We start from the raw sequence: 18,181 nt of genomic DNA on the forward strand, positions 1-18,181 counted from the left end.
CTTCTCAGAAAGAGTGGTGGTGCATTGGCATGGGGTGCCCAGGGAGGTGGTGGAGTCACCATCCCTGGGGATATTCAGGAAGCCTGGAGATGTGGCACTGAGGGACGTGGTTAGTGGGCATGGTGGGGGTTGGTTGACTTTGAACTGAATGATCTTAGAGGTGTCTTTTCCAACCGTAATGATTCTATGTTTCTCTGAGATGAACCTGCAAATAGAGCTCAGTTCAGCTTTTGAAGACGCAGTGGGAACGTCTCCTGTTGGTGCAGCACCTCTGCTGTCTCTTCTCTGTGCCCCAGATCAAGCTGCTCTACCCTCTGGGGCACAGAAAGCTTGAAAAGTGTCCTACACTTGTTCTTCCTTTGCCCAGCTTCCTCTTCTCCAGTCCTTTTCATAAGTTGGCTGTAATGAAATACAATGGAAGCATCTTACCAGAAACCTTTTACAGAGGTGGAATATTAAGTTCTGACACTGTGATGAGCAGAGCCCTTCTTATAGGAGGACCTACCTGCAGCCTCTGTTTGTGACCTTCAGTTCCTCACCTTGGAAGTACTCACTGAGACTTCATTCCCTTATCTGCTGAATTCAAATTCCTTGCATCCCCACTGCCCTGAGGAAGGGAGACCGATCTCTTCTTTAAGGTCAATGAGGAAAATAATTGAGGTTTAAGCTCTTTAATGAGCAACACTGTAAAGCATGCAAAAATAACAACGTGTACAGCAAGAACGTACGTATGTTCCCCTGGATTGTAGGAGCATTCAGCTGTAGTCAGGTACTGGAAAAGTTATTTAAAATCATACCCCATTCTTTTTGGGTTAATTCAGCCTGTGACCCACTGTGCTGCTCATCCTAATATTAACTCTGAGAAACTTTTCTTGTAATCATGTGGAATTTCTGTTTATTATTCTGGCTGTTGTGCTTGGCTCCGTTCCCTGCAGCGCGCCATGGCGGGATGCTAGCAATAAGCCATGGAGAGCACCCGCGCAAACACGCAGGCGCCCTCTCCCCAGCTCCAGGCTGGCTTTCCAGGGTTTGTTCTGTTTTAGTCCGAGATGTACTGCAAGCTAATCCTGATGTGCAAACCAGTGGCATTGATAAATGCCCTCATCATGTCGCTGTGGCCTGGCCAGAGCCAACTGAACTGCTGGGAAATGCCTTGCTTGGTGAGCCACCAAGTGCAGACGCTCCTTCAGAGCTCCTGCAAGATGTCCCGTGCTTTGAGTCTACCTCATAAGGCCAGAAATGTTCGGCTCTCAGGTGCTCTGCAATGTTCCCTGGCAGGACTTCATCTTCCTTCCCGTCCACATCCAGAAATAGGCACACAGCGGCAGAACGTGTTTAAACAACTGACGGCTTTAGAAGGCCCTGCAGCTCAGTCTGGTTAAGGGCATTTTGTCTTCCGCGTTAACAGACCTGGAGGTAGGCACAGGCTCATGTTTTGTGGAACTTGATGTTTAGATTTTCTTCGCCACGTTCTTGTAGCCGCCAAAACCATGCCAGGTCTCTTTTCCCAGGTGTGGTTGCCAGAGTGGGGCATTGGCCTTCAATCCCATGAAAGCTGCATTCCTCTCTTATCACCTAAATATTTCCTACAGCACTGGTGACAGCAGAGCAAAGAATGTGTGAAGTAATGGCCACCTTTAGGTTATCAGACCCTCTTTATTTAAAGCGTGTAGCATTTAACTTCCTAGTCCTGTTTGCAGAAGCTGTGGACAGTGTGTTGAAAACACACAAAGTCCTAATGTGTGAGCCTCCAGTATTAGTTCCCAATAGGGTGACACAGAAAAATCATACCTTAGCTTCAAGGGCATCAACAAATGAAATGCTGTTTAAAATTTGACCTGGTGTATGGAGGAAGGCTCTGTCAATAAATTCATCTGTCAGCTGCAGTGCTAGGCTGTGTTGCAGGGATTTATTTCGTCACATACACACAGACAATATATAACCAGGATCAATACAAAGTATGCATTGTCTTAGTAGTCCAAAAAGGAACAACTCAGCACAGCTTGGTTTAATAACTGGAAAATGAGAGCTTGTTTGCCTTCTGCAGACGGCAGAGGAATACCCAGTGCTTCCAGCAAGGACTCAGAGCTGCCATCTCCTCAAAACCGGACTTGAGGACAGGCTCTGCAGAGCAAACGTCCACATACACACCTCTGAAAGTGCTGTGTTCCCTCTCCTTTCATCCACAAGTGTCTCTCTAGAGCAAAACATAATGGCAGTATTTCCACTGGCATTTTGGTGTCGTAGTTGACATGTGCAAACTACCTCAGAGCCTGAGTTGGACCTTATATTGCCAAAGTCAGGCACACAGACCTGGCTTGGGGTCAGCACGGTGCATTTCTGCCTGATACTTCTGTTGTTGTTGCTCATCTTCCCCAGGTTTTGCTTGGAGAAACTCCCTGTTTTTATGCAAAGTCCCATGCAAGTTACTCTTGCCATAAAAGGTGACAATCACAGCTACACATGTCAGGATGCAGCATTGTTTTCAGTCAGTAGGAATCTCTACCAACCCTAATGGAAGTTGAATTTGATCTTTAAAACACAGAAATACAGTTTCTACAAGTATAATTCTTCTTATTCTTTAACTGTTACCATTGTAAATTATGGGGCTAACAGCTGGCTTGCAATGAAGTCAGCTATTAATTGTACGTTCACTACCCTGCCTTGTGTAAATCAATATGAGAAACGAGCAGTCTCCTACTATCCAGCGCAGATACGGATGCTCTGCACTGGGAAGTAATTTAAGGGTGGATGTCAGATCACTTGGGAAGTCGTCTTTCCTTTACAGAAAACAGGACAGTGAAAAAAAGCTTCACCCTACAGAAGCCCTCCTTAGTCCCTCTGGGAGTCGGTAAGCAAATCAAACAGCTCCAGCAGCAACACAAAACTGGCGCAGTTGTTGTTGCACAGGATAAGTTATTTTCCAAATCTGCCACTCTGCTACTGGGTATGACATTAGAGGTGACGTACTGTATATCTACGCTGTACCCTTGAATCAAGGCTGTGAATTCTGAAGGATTTTCTTTTCTGGATTTTGTTCTTTTGGACTAACTTTGCTGTGTACATTATGCAAGTGAAGGTGGCTTTCAGTCAGTGTGCCTCAAATTGAGATAAAAACACACTTTGTTTGTGTTCAAGTATGTGTTAGGGAACAGACATTTGTGTTGGTTGTCTGGTGGGGCTTGTGTGTCCAACTGGTGCTCCCTGATTGTTTCTCACCTGCCTTGCGGGGAAGGAATCAGCAGGTAATTGAATGACAAAACCTATGTTCCAGGTTGTTTTGTTTTTGTTTTTGTTTTTGTTTTTGTTTTTTTCCCCAGAATGAGCAAAATGCTGATATCCCAATTCCGGTTTTGTTCTTCGGTGGGAGTTTAGCCTGGAGCGAGGCGCTGGTCCTGCCCTGCTCTCGGGCACAGCACTGCCCTGTGCTGCTCTGTCCTGGGGCACCCTCAGGGGTTTTCTGAACCCCGAGGACCCAGACATAACACCTCAGAGCGGTGTCTCAGTACAAGGAAAAAGAAAATACAAGAAAGCTATCGAGTTTAAAGGAACCGTTGTGAAGTAGTGTAACTGCACAAGCCTTGTTTTTGAGAGCAGATTGGATTATCTGTATATTGTACCATAAATGGGTTAAGCACAAAAGCAGGAGATGCAGTTGTTTTTTCTTTGTTTTTTTTTTCTTTTTTCTTTTTCTTTCTTTCTCTGCCTTTTTTTGTGTGTTGTGGAATTCATGTGTCAGGTACTCTTTGACAAATATTATTTCCGTCTTTAAATTGAGCAATGAATTGAAACTGGCAAAGGGAAAGGAGAAGAGAATATATTCTGTGGCTGTGTCTTTTAAATTGCTTTATCTATTGATAGGTTTGTCCCACGCTAAACACAATTTCAACAATATAGAAAGCACAGGCTGAAAAACTGAGCTCTAATTAAATCAGTAACGTTTCATTATTTCACGGGAACAATGCAAGTCTAAAGTGATCTTTCTGCAGAAAAATTAAATCAAGCTCCACATGAAAGCTTGCCATGCAGGATGTGCTTCACATCCAGCCTTCAGAATGGGTCTGCAGCCCCGATCCCTGCTCCTCTGTTAAGCAGTGCCGGCTGAGGGGAGAAAACAGGGTGGAAGCAGAGAGGTACACGAACAAACTTCAGCTGTGGGGTCCCAAAGTCACCCACGCACTCTCGCCTCGCTAATCCTCAATTTGCCATTCTGAAGAAAAAGGCGGTGAGGAAGAAGGGGGAGTTCACAATTCACAAACCAATTTGTGTTGTTTCTGCAACACTGCAAAAGTGCGACTCATGAATATGCTGATGAAATTGCAGTGCGAGTTTTGGCACCATTTCATCCCCTCGGCTAGATTAGGGAGCAATAACGCTATAGGTTTACATGTCTTCGGGAACTGCTGCGGCGGGGAGAGTTGGGGGAGAGGGGGAAGGAGTAGGGCTGCAATATTTATAATTCGACAAAAATTGCATTGCTTCTCCCATCAAATAGCAGTATCGCCCACTCTGCTCAGGAGAGGTTGGTGAATCGGGCAGAGGGCTCATCCCTTAGGCTGAGAGGGAAGCAGCAGCAGGGCAGTGTGAGTGTCAGGAAGATAACCATCCCTGTTAGCATCTGTGTGGAAGAACAGAACCGTGTCATGCGTTCGTACAAAAATCTTGGGCAAAGGGAGCTCCAGCACTTGGGTATTTTGTGCTGGAGAAGGAAGACCTGGAATTTGGACTGTGATTTGAGATCCTCGTTCATCTGTCGTTGTGATATGAACATGTGCATATACTTACTCCAAATGAGGAGTTTGTCCTCAAAACCTCTGCAGTGACATGTTCAGAAGTGAGCACAGATTTAAAAGAAGCTTCAGAGCAGTACATTTAGTGCTGGCAGTTACCTACGTAGCCTACAGCACCGTAAAAACAAACGCTGCTGCGCTGAGTGCACAGATATCATGTGGGAAGGAAGAAGTGCCCAGCACTGGGATAGGGGAGAATGCAGAAGGGTGCAAAGGAGCGGAGTTCACTCTGAGAGTTATTTACCGGTGTGGCACCCTGTGGGTATCTGGGACATCGAACAGCATCCCCCTTGCTGGTTTATTTACTAACCGTCATAGTTATTCTTTTCATTACCTCCACGGCGTAATGGTTATTTTATGAAGGCTCATTAAATTTAATGAGACACCACCAGATTTTATTGCCTTCTAATAAAATGGGTAGGGGGAGCTGTTTTCCTTCTGATTCACACAGCTCCAGAGCACCTTAACCAGCCCAGGTATTCTGTTGGGTCTCAGCGGGGCCCCGGCAGTCTTTCTGGTGGCCTCCTCAGGGACCTCAGGCAATTAACAGCTATTCTAATAAAATGCGTGCAGGGATGTGCTCAGATGTGTAAAGGTTGGTTTTAGATATGTGTTAGGTGTATGTTTATCCTATGTACGTGTGTCTTAGACTGGAGGATTTTTCTTCCCATGGAAGGCACAACTCTGCCAGAACGTGGAAGATGTCGTCATGGAAAGGAGTCGCTGCTCAGATGCTCCGGTGGCGCCGTGGGGCGAGGGCGGTTCTGCTAACAGGGCTTTGTGTTGCTCAGTCAGTTCTTGGCTGTTGCACCCAGCCTGTCCCATGTTTCAGACATGCGGGATTCAGTGAGATTTTGGGAAATGCATTCCAGAAGCACTTCTGTGGGGCCTGGATGGGAAGAGGGTCCAGCGAGTTCTTCTTCCCCGTTGCCCATGAACTGCATCCTGCTAAAGATGGGGGCGAGGCAGCCTCCCTGGCTCCCTAACGAATGAAACCCTCCTCACAAAGCTGGTGGAACTATTAGAAGTAATAATTCCACGCAGCCTTTTCCCAGTTGTAAATAGCTAATCCTGCTTTCATAGACCTAGAGAACAGCCCGAGTTGGAAGGGACTCGTGGGGATCACCGAGTCCAGCTTGCAGCAGCAGTGCTGGGTATCGGGACAGACCCAAAGAAGCAGCTGCTCCCAGGGAGTTCCTGCTGTCGTTCTCTCACTGTGTGCCACGGTGCTGTTGTTGCTTCCTGCTGTTATTACAGAAATCTCGTTAGTGACTGGGGTGGTTTCTGCAGTTCTGCCCAGCACGTGGGTCCAGAGCTCCTGTTCGGTGCTTTTCTGCTGTCCGACCCCCGTCTGTGCCGGTGCGTCGCCCTGCTTCCTAAGAGATCCAGCCCTGCTCCTGTGGAAAAGCGAAAGAGGGGAACAGATAGATTTAAAACTCTTTGGCAATCGTTGTGACGGGCTGGCGTTGTTGGAAATGTAACTCAGAGCGTTATTCCCGCGTGTGGGTGACGCATCCGGTGCTCCCAGTGTGACAATCGATACGAGCCCTGATTCCCAGCCCGGCGGTACGGCGCGCCGTGAAGTGCAGATGTGAAACCGATTAGGAATTTGCCTTTCCAAAGAAACGTTTGCCGGGAATGCGTCTCTCTGTCAGAGCGAAGCTTTGCCCCGTAGGCAAAGCGGCTGAAGGTCTCGCCTAGGGAAGTTGCTCGGGAGGGATCACCCAGGCGGTGCGGGCTGAGAGGCTGCGGCCGGGTTCGGGTTTCCTGGAGCTGAAGGCACCGAGGCTGCCGCCTCCCCGACGCGCAGCAGAACAGCTCCATCCAGAGAAAAGTCGGCCCCAGAGCAGGGGAAGGCGGCTCCGGGCTTCGGCGCTCCGAGCCGGCGATTCTGCTCCGCTTTCCTCTCCCCTCGTTTTCCTCACTAAAGCTGCCTCTCTGCGAGCAGAGCTCGGTGATATTTATCGGCCCGGGAGCATCTTTTCCGGACGGGATAATTTGGGATTGCGGGCTCCGAGGGCTCGCACCCGTTGAACCGTGGAACTCCGCGCCCTTGGGGGACGCGGTGGCCGCCGCTCCCCAGCCTGGGAAACGGCGGCCGTGTGCGTGGGGCGGGGATGGAGCGGGGGAACGCGGGGTGCGGGGCCCCGAAAGTGGCGGAGGAGGGACACGGCCCGAAGGCCGCGTTGGGCCGGAGCCGCACTCTGTCGTGATTTGAGGAACTGATGGCAGGATTTCGTTGCTGATACTCATCCTGTATCCTACTCATAAAGGGAGCGACGAGGAGGTATATCTATATACGTATATAAAAAAAAAACCTGCCTGCGGTCGTTAGGGGATAGTTGGGGATAGTCTATTTCTGCTTTAATGCAGTGATCTAATTAACCCCCGGGCGGAATTCAAACGACCCTAGATTGGCCCTGTGACCCTGCCGCGTACCGCCGTTAACTTTACGCGAGCATTTCGGCAGCCGTACCTCGGCGCACCCGTCCCGTTCCCAGCTCCCTTCCTCTCCCTTCCCCGCAGCCGCGGAGCTCCGCTCGGTACCGCCGCCCCGTCCCGCTCCGGTGCCAATCCGAGCGTCGGTTTCTGTTTACGGCGTGATGCATTTGAGCCCGAACGCATTAGGTGCATTATTCATTGGGTACATTTGTCAGAACATGCGTGTGTATAAAGAACTAATGATCCATATTAAATTAATGACGCTATAAAAAAGAAAAATACCCCGTCCGTGCGGCTTATGACGGCGGCTCCGGACTTTGACAAACCGTAGAGAAGAGCGAATCGGGGGGAAGCGCCTCCGAAATGGCATTTCTCGAAACGCGCCCGTACACAATGTTGGTTTTATTAAAACAAATTAATTCAGTCATTAAGGAATCATACGGCGAGTGTCTCATAAGTCAGGACCTCCAGTGGAACAAATTGATTAAATGACTGTGTAATAGTCTCTTTAAACAAATCTAGTGTAACAAGTTAATAGATCTGCTCAATTACCGGGCGGCGGCGGAGGGGGGGTGGGGGGTGTTGGGATGGCCCTCGTTACGTGCTGGATTTGGGGTGTGGGGTGCGGGATGGGCGATGCGTGCCCATTTGGCCGAGCGTTTGCTCCCCGCCGTGACCCCGCCGCTTTCTCCGTAGGTTTTTATTCGGTGAGAGCGCGGCGCCCGTACGTTACTCTAACAATCGCTATAATTTTTGAACAACGGGGCTCGTATTTTACCGCGGCGAATTAAAAAGAATGCACTTTCATAATGATTAAAAAAAAAAGAAAAAAAAAATCTCCGAGCAATACCCAAATGGCACGGCACGGGCATGGATTACAGCCCGACGCGATGGGCCGGCAGGACGCTGCCCCGGGGCCGTGGCCGCGCTCCATCCCGTGCCGCTCCCGGGGCGGCGGGCACAGCGCCGGCTGCGCTGCGTTTCCTCCCCCGCCGCTCTCCGCGCTCGGCCGCGCATTTGTGCTTTTGTGCTCCCCTTTGCCCCCCTCCCCCCCGCACTCTTCCTTTGGCTCCGTACCCCCGATGAAGGCAGCAGACGGCGGGAGAAGGGTTTAATTGGTTTTATCGTTGTTTTGTTTGCGAACAGAAAGTGCATTACATCGAACGGGGCTTGCAAAGGGCTTTTCCTTCTCTTTACAAACCGAATTGGTTTTAATATAAATTAATAAAGGTTAAGACGCTATGTCACGATAGATCATCGTTATTAGCTTAAAAAAAAAAAAAAAAGAAGAAAACAATTTACATTCTATAGTATTCTGTATGATACAAAAGGAAAACACACCTTAAATTCAATGACAGCAACTAAATGGATTTTTATATTCCGCCCGAAAGCGGCTGCGCCAAATCCCACCAGCACCAGTTCCGCTCAGTTGGGGTTTCTTTCTCTCGCCTCCTTTACGGCACGGCCTCGGGCTCCGCACCCCGGCGCCATGCGGGCGGTCCCCCCCAGTCCGCGGGGCCCGGCGGCCGTACAAAAAACAAAACGAAGGTATCGTACACGGGCGCTATTCACAGCCGGGACCGCGGGCTATTTACAAAGAGCCTTCAACAGGTGGCCCCGCCGCCGGCGACCCTACCATAACAACGCCGCGGTCCGGCCCGGCTAAGCCGCATCCGGCGACCGTACGAGAACGCGAGCCCGCAGTCCGGCTCCGGCCGCTCGGGGCGTAGAAAAATACATCTGTACATGTGCGCGGGGCTACGCGGAGGCCTCGCCCTCGGCGGGGTGCGGCAGCAGCCCCCCGGCGCCCGGTTTGTGTTTCTTGAGCAGCTGCGCGATCTTCTCGTCGTCCGAGTTGGGGTCGAGGGGTTTGTTGTAGTCGTCGTCGTCGTCCTCGTTGTCCGAGGCGCCCTTCAGCCGCTCCGTCTCCGAGTCCTGCTTCTTCTTGGCCGTCGCCATCTCGGCCGCATGTTTCTTCCGCCACTTGGTCCGCCGGTTCTGGAACCACACCTGCGGCCCCGCGCCGTCACCGCGCGGCCCCGCCGCCGACCCCGGGCCGCCCCCCCCGGGCCACCCAGCTCACCTTCACCTGGCTCTCGGTCATGCCCAGCGAGTAGGCGAGCCGCGCCCGCTCGGGGCCCGCCAGGTACTTGGTCTGCTCGAAAGTCTTCTCCAGAGCGAAAATCTGCTGCCCGGAGAAGGTGGGCCGCGTGTGCTTCCTCTTGCCGTCCTTGTCCAGCAGGATCGAGCCTTGATCTGCCGGAGGGGGAAACACACGCGCGCGTTACGCTCTGCGCCGCTCCGCTCCGCTCGGGACGCGCGGCCCCGGGCCGGCCCCGCGGTACTCACGCGGCGCGCAGCCGATGCGGGCGTCCCTCCAGGGCGGGCCCTGCACCACGCCTGGCCAGAAGATGGGCGCCCGCCCGGGCAGCTCGGCCAGCGGCTTCGCGTAGCGCCCGGCGGCGGCCACGGCAGCAGCGGCGCCGAAGTAGAGCGCGGGCGGCGGCGGCGGCGGCGGCGGCGGGCTGAGGCTGCCGAAGCGCGGCAACGCGGCCAGCAGCGCGGCGGGGCCGGCGGGCGGCGGCGGGGGCGGCGGGCGGGCGGCGGAGCGGAGGGCCCGCCCCAGGATGTCGTTGATGCCGTGCGGCGTGGCGGCCGAGAGCGGCGCCGAGAGCCCGGCGGCCTTGGGGCCGGGGGAGCCGAGCGGCGGGCGAGGGCGAGGCGGAGGCGGAGGCGGGCGAAGAGGAGGCGGAGGAGGGCCCGGCGGGGTACGCGGGGTACGGCGGGCGCCTTCATCTCGGCCATGCTGTGCAGGGCGGCCAGCGGCGGGCTGCCCAGCAGGAAGGGCGCCCTGCCGGGGGCGCGCCGTCCGTCTGCCCCAGCGCCAGCATCGCCCCCGCCGCCCGCCCGGCCGACGCCGCCGCCAAGCCGCCCCGGGCGGGCCCTAGCGCCGCGGGGCCCCGCCGCCCGTCCCCCGCATCCAGCGCGGCTCTCAGCGGGGAGCGGCTGCGCGCCCGAGCGGCGGCCCCGCCGCCCCGCCGGGCATCGGGGCTGCGCCGCGGCGGCCGCCCCGCGAGCGCTGTGCGCGGCCGGAGGGAGCGCTGCGACGCGCGGACGGCCCCGCGGGAGGGAGGGACGCTCGGGCCGGCCGCGGGCTCAAAGCGGTGCGGGGGCCCCGCGAGCCGCCCCTTCGTCGTCCTCGGGGCCCCGCATCCCGGCCGCGGCCCGCCGCCTCCGCCTCCCGCTCCGCCTCCCGCCGCCGGCTGCGGGCTCGGGGCGCAGCTCGGGGCGCAGCTCCGGGCGCACTGCCGCGCCGCCCCGCTCCTGCCTCCTTTAGCGGGGCTCGGCCGGCAGCGGGCGCGGCGGCGGCGGCGGCGGGCGGGGGCGGAGCGGCGGGCGGGGCTGAGCGCACGGGCCGGGCCGGGCCGAGCTGAGCGGGTCGGGGGGGGGCCGCGCTCCGCCCCGGCGGCCAACTTCTGTCTTCGGCCCGCCGCCGCTGGCTTTTTCTTTTCTTTTCTTTTCTTTTCTTTTCTTTTCTTTTCTTTTCTTTTCTTTTCTTTTTCTTTTCTTTTCTTTTCTTTTCTTTTCTTTTCTTTTCTTTTCTTTTCTTTTCTTTTCTTTTCTTTTCTTTCTCTTCTCTTCTCTTCTCTTCTCTTCTCTTCTCTTCTCTTCTCTTCTCTTCTCTTCTCTTCTCTTCTCTTCTCTTCTCTTCTCTTCTCTTCTCTTCTCTTCTCTTCTCTTCTCTTCTCTTCTCTTCTCTTCTCTTCTCTCCTTCCCTTTCCTTCCCTTTCCTTCCCTTTCCTTCCCTTTCCTTCCCTTTCCTTCCCTTTCCCTTCCTTTCCTTCCCTTTCCTTCCCTTTCCTCTTTTCTTCCTCTTTTCTTATTTTTCTTTTTTTTTTGTTTCTCTTCTTTTACTTCCCTTCCCCTTCCCCTTCCCCTTCCCCTTCCCCTTCCCCTTCCCCTTTTTTCCTCTTCCCTTCTCCTCTCCTCTCCTCTCCTCCTCTCCTCTCCTCTCCTCTCCTCTCCTCTCCTCTCCTCTCCTCTCCTCTCCTCTCCTCTCCTCTCCTCTCATGTTTGTCATGTTCTTCTCTTATTTTCTTTCTGTTCTCTCCCTTTCTCTCAGGCTTCCTCTGTCTTTTTTTTTTTCTCTTTCTCCTTTATTTCCTTCCCCTCCCCCCCCCCCCCCCCCCCATTTCCTTCGTTCTTTACGTTCTGTTTCTTTTTTTTCTTTCCCTTTTTCCTTCTGCTCCTCTTCTCCTTTTTGCTTTATCTTTCCATTTCTCGGTTTCTCTTTCCTTTTTTTTACCCTCCTTTTTTTTCTATTTTCTTTTGCCTTTTTTCTTTTCCTTCTTTTTCTCTTTTCCTTTTTCTTTTTTTTTCTCTTTTTCTTTATTTCTTTTTTTGTTTTTCATTTTCCTATTTTTTTCTTTTTCCGATTTTTTTTTTCTTTTTCCGTCTTTGTTTGTTTGTTTGTTGTTTCCTTTTCTCTCTCTCTCTCTTTTCTGCCTTCTACTTTCCGCGTTCCCCGTTCATCCCCTTTCTCGTTTCTCCTCCTCCCGTCCCAACCTCTCCCTGCTCCGATCGAAGCCGCGGCGCTGCCCCGGGTCCGGCCCTTCCTACCGCCGCCGTCCCCGAGCAGCCCCGGCCAGGAGGGAACAGCCTCGGCCCGGCCCGACCCGTTCGGGTCTGCGGGGCCGCGGGGCCGGGAGACGAAGGGAGAGGCGGGCGGGAGCGGCGCGGCCGGGAGCGACCCGCGGGGCTTTGCTGCCGCGTTTGGCACTTAGCACGGGGACGCGGGAAGAAAAGGAACAGAGCGGCACCTCCGTGCCACGGCCCGTTAGAACGGGGTCCCCGGGTGCCGCCCGCGGTTCGCTTCGTTTTGCGGTCTGTTTACGGGCGCACGCCGAGCGCGGCTCTTCGGGAACCGCCGCGGCTGCCGGGAGCGGAGAGCTCGGGGCCCGGGGGAACCTCAGAGGAGCGGCCGCTTTGTTCGGCGCGCGAAGCGCCCCGCCGTCACCGCCTGCTCTTCGCCAGCGGCCTCCTGAGAGTGCCGGGCGGCATTCGGGCACTGTGCGGGCACCGGGTGGTTCGTGGTCCTCCTCGTGCCGGGGAAAGGACCGAGCCGGGATCTGCCAGTGCTTTGCCGTGTGCTAATTCCAACAAGTCTTCAAGGTCTGATGCGTACAAACGCCGTCGAGATTTTAATTTTTTTAGTTTTTACTCTCGCCCGTAATTCACGTTGCAAAATTTGCCCTTTATGACAAAATGGTGATGATGCCGCAGGGCTGCCTGCAGCAGGGCCAACACTGAGGATTGTGCATGGCCTCTCCTGCTCCTTCTGCTTCCTCCCAAATGCGGAGCGGCCGAGAAGCAGAGCGAGCTCATTAAAAATAGTTAATAGGTTAATAGGCACCCGGGCTTATATTTCTCTAATGCAGAACGCCGCTGCTTCAGTGATGTGGCTGTGAGGCGTTACAGGGAGCCAAGAGAATGAATCAGACGTTTAATGGAGATGTGGAAGCGGAAATCTCTGCTAGGGCTACAAAAATGAGAGCCAACAATACACTAAAATATAATAAAATTAGAATAAAATTCCGCACACGAAGTGCCAACGTGTCTCCACTCTCGCTGGGCACAAACTGAAGCAAAGCCCCAACGAATGGCCGGAGCCGGGACTTCGGCTGCGGTCCCCCTGCTCCATGTCCGGGGGGCTCAGCCGGGACAGTGCCCTACGCGGGGCTTTGGGGAGCCCCTTCCTTAGCGACTCTCCCCCCCCCCCCCCCCCCCCCCCTCCTTCCCCCCCGGCCCGGACGGCCGCTCGGGAGCTGCAGCAGAAATCCTTTTCCCTTCTGTTGGTCCGGACTGACCCCTACTGGGGGAGAGCTGCGGAGCAGAGCGGGAAGGCCCCACACTGAGAGGGGAGCAAAGACTTTCTATAGCTTTTGTACGTTTATTGTGAGAAACTGTTACGGACTAACAAAAAAAAAAAAAAAAAAAATCGGAAACAAACAAACAGACGAACCAGCGTGGCTCCACTTTGGTTTCACGCGGACAGCAAAAATGTGTGGAAATGTGACTGGCAGTGCTGTTGCGCTTCTGTAGTCTCTTTGGCTCGATGGGAAAAACGCACGCACGGCAGGGGCACCTCGGGGCATCGGGCCCCGTGGAAATGGGACCGCAGAGCTTTGCTCAGAAGCTGCTGGCACACGGTGCTCCCGGGGCGTCGGGGAACCGGAGATCGTTACATCGATGGTCCAAATGGGGACGGGAGGGAGGAAGTGGCGGCAGCTCTCGTTATATGCATGTTTTTATGGCTTTTAGAAAACCACATTGCAGCATTTTCCGTCGCGTCCGAGGCTGACAGGGCTGCATTGATTAAAACATCCGATTTAGGTCATAAAGAAAATTCGCTCGCAGCAGCACAGTCCGTAACGCCACGCTTTCTTAAGACGTCTCACTGCCGTCGCTGCGGCGCGGAGCGCAACACGGAGCCCTCCGCTCCTTGCGCGTCCCCGACGCCGAGCGCGCCCGGTGCCGCCAGGGGCTGCTGTGCTGCCGGGAAGGGCGCAGCGCTCCGCTGGTACCGAGCGCTCCGCGGGTACCGATCCCGCCGCGGCTCTGGGAGGCGGTCACGGCCCTCGGCCTCGCACCGGAGGCACCGCCCGGCCCCCCGAGCGCAGGGCTTCACGGGGTGGCCATCCGCAGCGTGGCTGTAGCTTTTGCCTTCCGTGCTTCCTGCCGGCTGCCCGCCGCTTACAGCGCGTACCCCTGGTGAGGCTCTGTCTGTCCCGTGAGATGAGACTGCTGGATGGCAGAAGTGAGTTATATTCCAGAAACGGCCAAAAATCAGACTGCACATAGCCTGGGTGGAAGGCATAGCCTGTCACTCAGTGTTCCATGCAGACGTTTGTGGTAAAACACCGGCTCTGCGTGGTTATACAGCCTGCAGTGCATGGAGTGTATGTGGGAAGGATGTGTTGCAAATGCATGGCGTGTTCAGGCAGCTGCAACAAGTTCCAGAGTGAATCTTGGAGGAAAACAGCAGTGGTTTGCCAAGCAGCCATCATGTCTGAAACATCTTTTGGGAAAAAGAAATGGCATCCTGGGAATCGTGGCATGGAAGGAAGATCTGTGCGCTGCTCCACACCTGGACCAAGGGGTGGCAGGTGGGACTCAGCTTCCTGCAGCCACATCTTCCTGGTGATTACTTATATTCCTCACTCTTCTGTGCTTTGTTTGGAGGCATCACAGCCACTTTGCTTCCCTGGATTTTTGATTGTTGGTTTGGGTTTTTTTTGTGTGTGTGTGGTTTGGCATACAGCTGTCCCTACTCATAAAGTTTGAGCGTGCAAGCTCCAAGCACGTAATTCTCAGGCACAAATACTACAGACTGTGACGTTTCACTGCCAGACTAGCGAATGCAAACAGCTTACTTGGCACGTTAGCTCAACACAGAACAATTCAGCGCTGTCAGTGGACTTAAATTAGTAAAATATGGATGCTTATATTCCATTCAGGATGCCTTGGCAAATCACTGCTGTCTGTCAGCACATGTTAACACCAACAAGACAAGAGTTAGAGTTCATATTGTATCCATTTAGAGGGAGAAAAGAGACTCCATTCTGTTTTGCTTTGTGCTGTTTGAGAGGAGGACTCACCTGGGAGCACTCAGGTTGCTGCGACACCGAGCTCCTGGCCTGGAATCCAGCTGTGTGCACTCCCCAGGCAGCACCAAGTGCAGGCGCTGCACTTCCCCATGCAGTCCCAGTGCTGCTTGGTGCAGTCCCTGTGGTGCGGGAGCACCTGTGCTCAAGGGCTCCTGCCATGCTCTATGCAGCTCAAACTCTGGGGGTGTTGTGTGACTGCTCTCTGCTTTCCTCTCTATATTTCTCTATAAGGAAAAGATTGCAAATTGATTACATGCAACATCTTACAGTGCTGTTTATAAGTGCTACAACCTGTGGGACACAGTGCTGTTGCTGATGTCGTGTGACATTGCCATTGATGCTGAGCAGTGGGTACCAACATTTTCCACGTCTCCACTGTTCTGTGTATAAGTAGGAATCAATTTCAACAAGACAAAAACTGTGAACAATTTCTGATTCCAAGAGTTCCAGCAGTTGGGCTCCCCTGTGTGAAGGAGGTGTAAATCTCAAAGCAACATTCCAGGCCTGGTCGGTTCTGTTCCTCAGCCTCACAGCTGCCAGGGGCCGGTTCCTTCAGGCTGCTCTTGCTGTGGAAGGAAGGGGGCTGATCTGCTCCGCTGCCCTCTGCAGAAGGGGCTCGGTGGTAGTCAGCAGAGGCTGCAGCAGCCCCTCGCAGACTGCCTTCCCAGCAGGGCTCTGCACGCAGCTCATGCACGCGGTTTCACACAGGGATTATGTAACTCTGGCAGTGTAGGGACTTCATTGTGTGTCTGCCTGCAGAGCGCTCCCCCTTCTGTACGCAGAGCATAGAGACAGCGCGGAGCCGCTTGCTGCTCGGCGCAGCGTGGCTGTGGTGCGCTCTGCACTTTACCCGATACACGGGCTGAGCGTGGGGACACGCCGGGTGCCACTGTTGTGGAAAGTACTGGGCCCAAGCACCCGGCTTTGGTTTGTTCGCCAGCAGCTTTTGGTCACTGAATGGATGTGAGAGGCAAAGGCCCGGCAGCAGGAACTTCTGAGGACTCTAGTTGGGAATTCTTCATTGATACTTCACTTGTACATGAGATCCACGATAATATTGGTATATCAGAAGGGCTGTTGGCAGGCATGCCGATGTCTCTATGTGTGAAGAATGTGGCAGTTCCTACCACACATTGTGAAAACACAAAAACACTCCAGAGAAGTAATGTTACATTCCAGGCAAAGCGGCTCATTGCCCCACAGGATCCTGAGCAGCAGAGAGGAGGATTCCTACCCGACCAGTCCAACCAGCTGAGACTCAGGGCACTGCAAGCTGAGGGTGTGTACTGGGCTTCCAGGAGCAGCCAGACTGTTCTGCTGCCATCCCCGACCATTCAACTGCCAGTCCCACTGCTCTGCCTGCAGCCCTGGCCCTCGCTCATCTTGTGTCATCTCTGTGCCTTGCTGTCACAGCTCAGAGACAAGAAAAAAGGAAGACTAGGCTCATGTGCCCACCTAATCCTTCTGGCACTTGGTTCTTGTTTTTAATTCTCTCTCTTTATGGCCCTGCCCATAGGATTGTTCACGCTGTCACCCCCACTGTCACCAGTTGCTCAGGTGCTCCCTCTCTTCCTTATCCCCAAATGCAGTGACTCATGCTCTTGCACTCACCTGCTCTCCATTCATTAATAACTTTGGCTTTCTATCTCTGCTGGTTAGCCTTTGCTGTTATCATTGCATTAGTCCATTTGCTAAAGAAATATTTTGTCCTCTGAGTTTTTCTAGGTGAATCTTTTCCCTTTCACAGTTTAGGAGGTGGCTGCTCATCCTGGATGGGATGTAAGCATTTGCTTTATGGGTCTGGTCTTGTTCAACATCTTCATCAATGACCTGGATGAAGGGATAGAGTGCACCCTCAGCAAGTTTGCTGATGATACAAAGCTGGAAGGAGTGGTTGACACATCAGAAGGCTGTGCTGCCATTCAGAGAGACCTGGACAGGCTGAGAGTTGAGCAGAGAGGAACACGATGAGGTTCAGCAGGGGCATGTCCTGCACCTGGTGAGGAATACCTGCACACATCGGTGCCAACAGATGGGGGGCTGACCTGCTAGAGAGGAGCTCTGTGGAGAAGGACCTGGGTGTTCTGGTGAACAGCAGGGTGGCCATGAGCCAGCAGTGTGCCCTTGTGGCCAAGAAGGGCAGTGGGATCCTGGGGTGCGTTGTAAAGAGTGCAGCCAGCAGGGTGAGGGAGGTGATCCTCCTCCTCTGCTCTACCACGGTGAGGCCACATCTGGAGCACTGTGCCCAGTTCTGGGCTCCCCAGCTCAAGAAGGACGGGGAACTTCTGGACAGAGTCCAGTGGAGGGCGACAAAGATGATTGGGGCCTGGAGAACCTCTTGCATGGGGAAAGGCTGAGGGAGCTGGGGATGTTCAGCCTGGAGAAGGGAGGCTGAGAGCAGATCGGATCAGTGCTTATCAATATCTAACGGGTGGGAATCATGCGGGTGGGGCCAGGCTCTGTTCTGTGCCGTGCAGCAACAGAACAAGGGCAGCGGGCACAGATTGGAACGCAGGAATTCCATATGGACATGAGGAAGAAGTTTCCTGTGAGGGTGACAGAGCACTGAACAGCTGCCCAGTGCGGTCATGGAGTCTGCTTCTCTGGAGATACTCAGAACCCACCTGGAGGCTTTCCTGTGCGACCTGCTGCAGGGATCTGCTCCAGCAGGGGGGGATTGGGCTGGGGATCTGCAGAGGTCCCTTCCAACCCCTGTGATTCTGTGATTTTGTGCAGGCAGCAAAGCATCACTTGTGTCTGCCGAACGTGGGAAGATCCTTTCTGTGGCTTTACTGCTAGGCCAGCTTTGCCAGGAGGTGTGCAGCAAGGCTGTGCCGGTAGGGCCACGGGGAGCAGGTGGGCTGCTCTGTGCTTCCGTGTGCGCCTCGAGACGGCGAGTCCCAGCGCGGGGAGCGGCGGGGTCCTCACGCTGGAGATGAGGAGCACTGATGGAGAAACACATTTACAGCCGTGTTTATGAGGCGTCGGCAACCAGGCAACCTTTGTCCGAGGGCGGGAGCCACACCTCAGCGCGCTGCCCGCCCTGTGCTCGGGACCGGCCTCCCGCAGGAGCGGCCCTTCTCTGAGGCAACAGAGCCATTACCGAAAGACGCCCTCGCGTCAGCCCGACCCGCAGGCCGGGAGCGCGGCTCCACGGGCAGTGCAGGTGCCTTGGGGGCGGGCGGCGCCGGCCCCGCTCCGCCCAGCGACAGAGAGGAGGGCCGGCCCGGCGGCGGGCGCACCTGGACACCGCGGCGGCGGGGACGCGGCCGGCTCCGCGCC

General features: G+C 54.4%; 1 protein-coding gene across 1 annotated transcript; it reads right to left on the reverse strand.

The window, feature by feature from the left end:
- Positions 1-8,351: 8,351 nt before the first annotated feature.
- Positions 8,352-10,123, reverse strand: NKX6-1 (NK6 homeobox 1). The gene is given in 6 exon segments (XM_048942396.1): positions 8,352-9,242; positions 9,316-9,488; positions 9,582-9,942; positions 9,944-10,012; positions 10,014-10,088; positions 10,091-10,123. Coding segments are annotated over 6 exon segments (963 nt in total). The 3' UTR covers positions 8,352-8,990.
- Positions 10,124-18,181: the final 8,058 nt, after the last annotated feature.

This window comes from Lagopus muta, chromosome 4 (assembly GCF_023343835.1).
Source record: "Lagopus muta isolate bLagMut1 chromosome 4, bLagMut1 primary, whole genome shotgun sequence".
NCBI lineage: Eukaryota > Metazoa > Chordata > Aves > Galliformes > Phasianidae > Lagopus > Lagopus muta.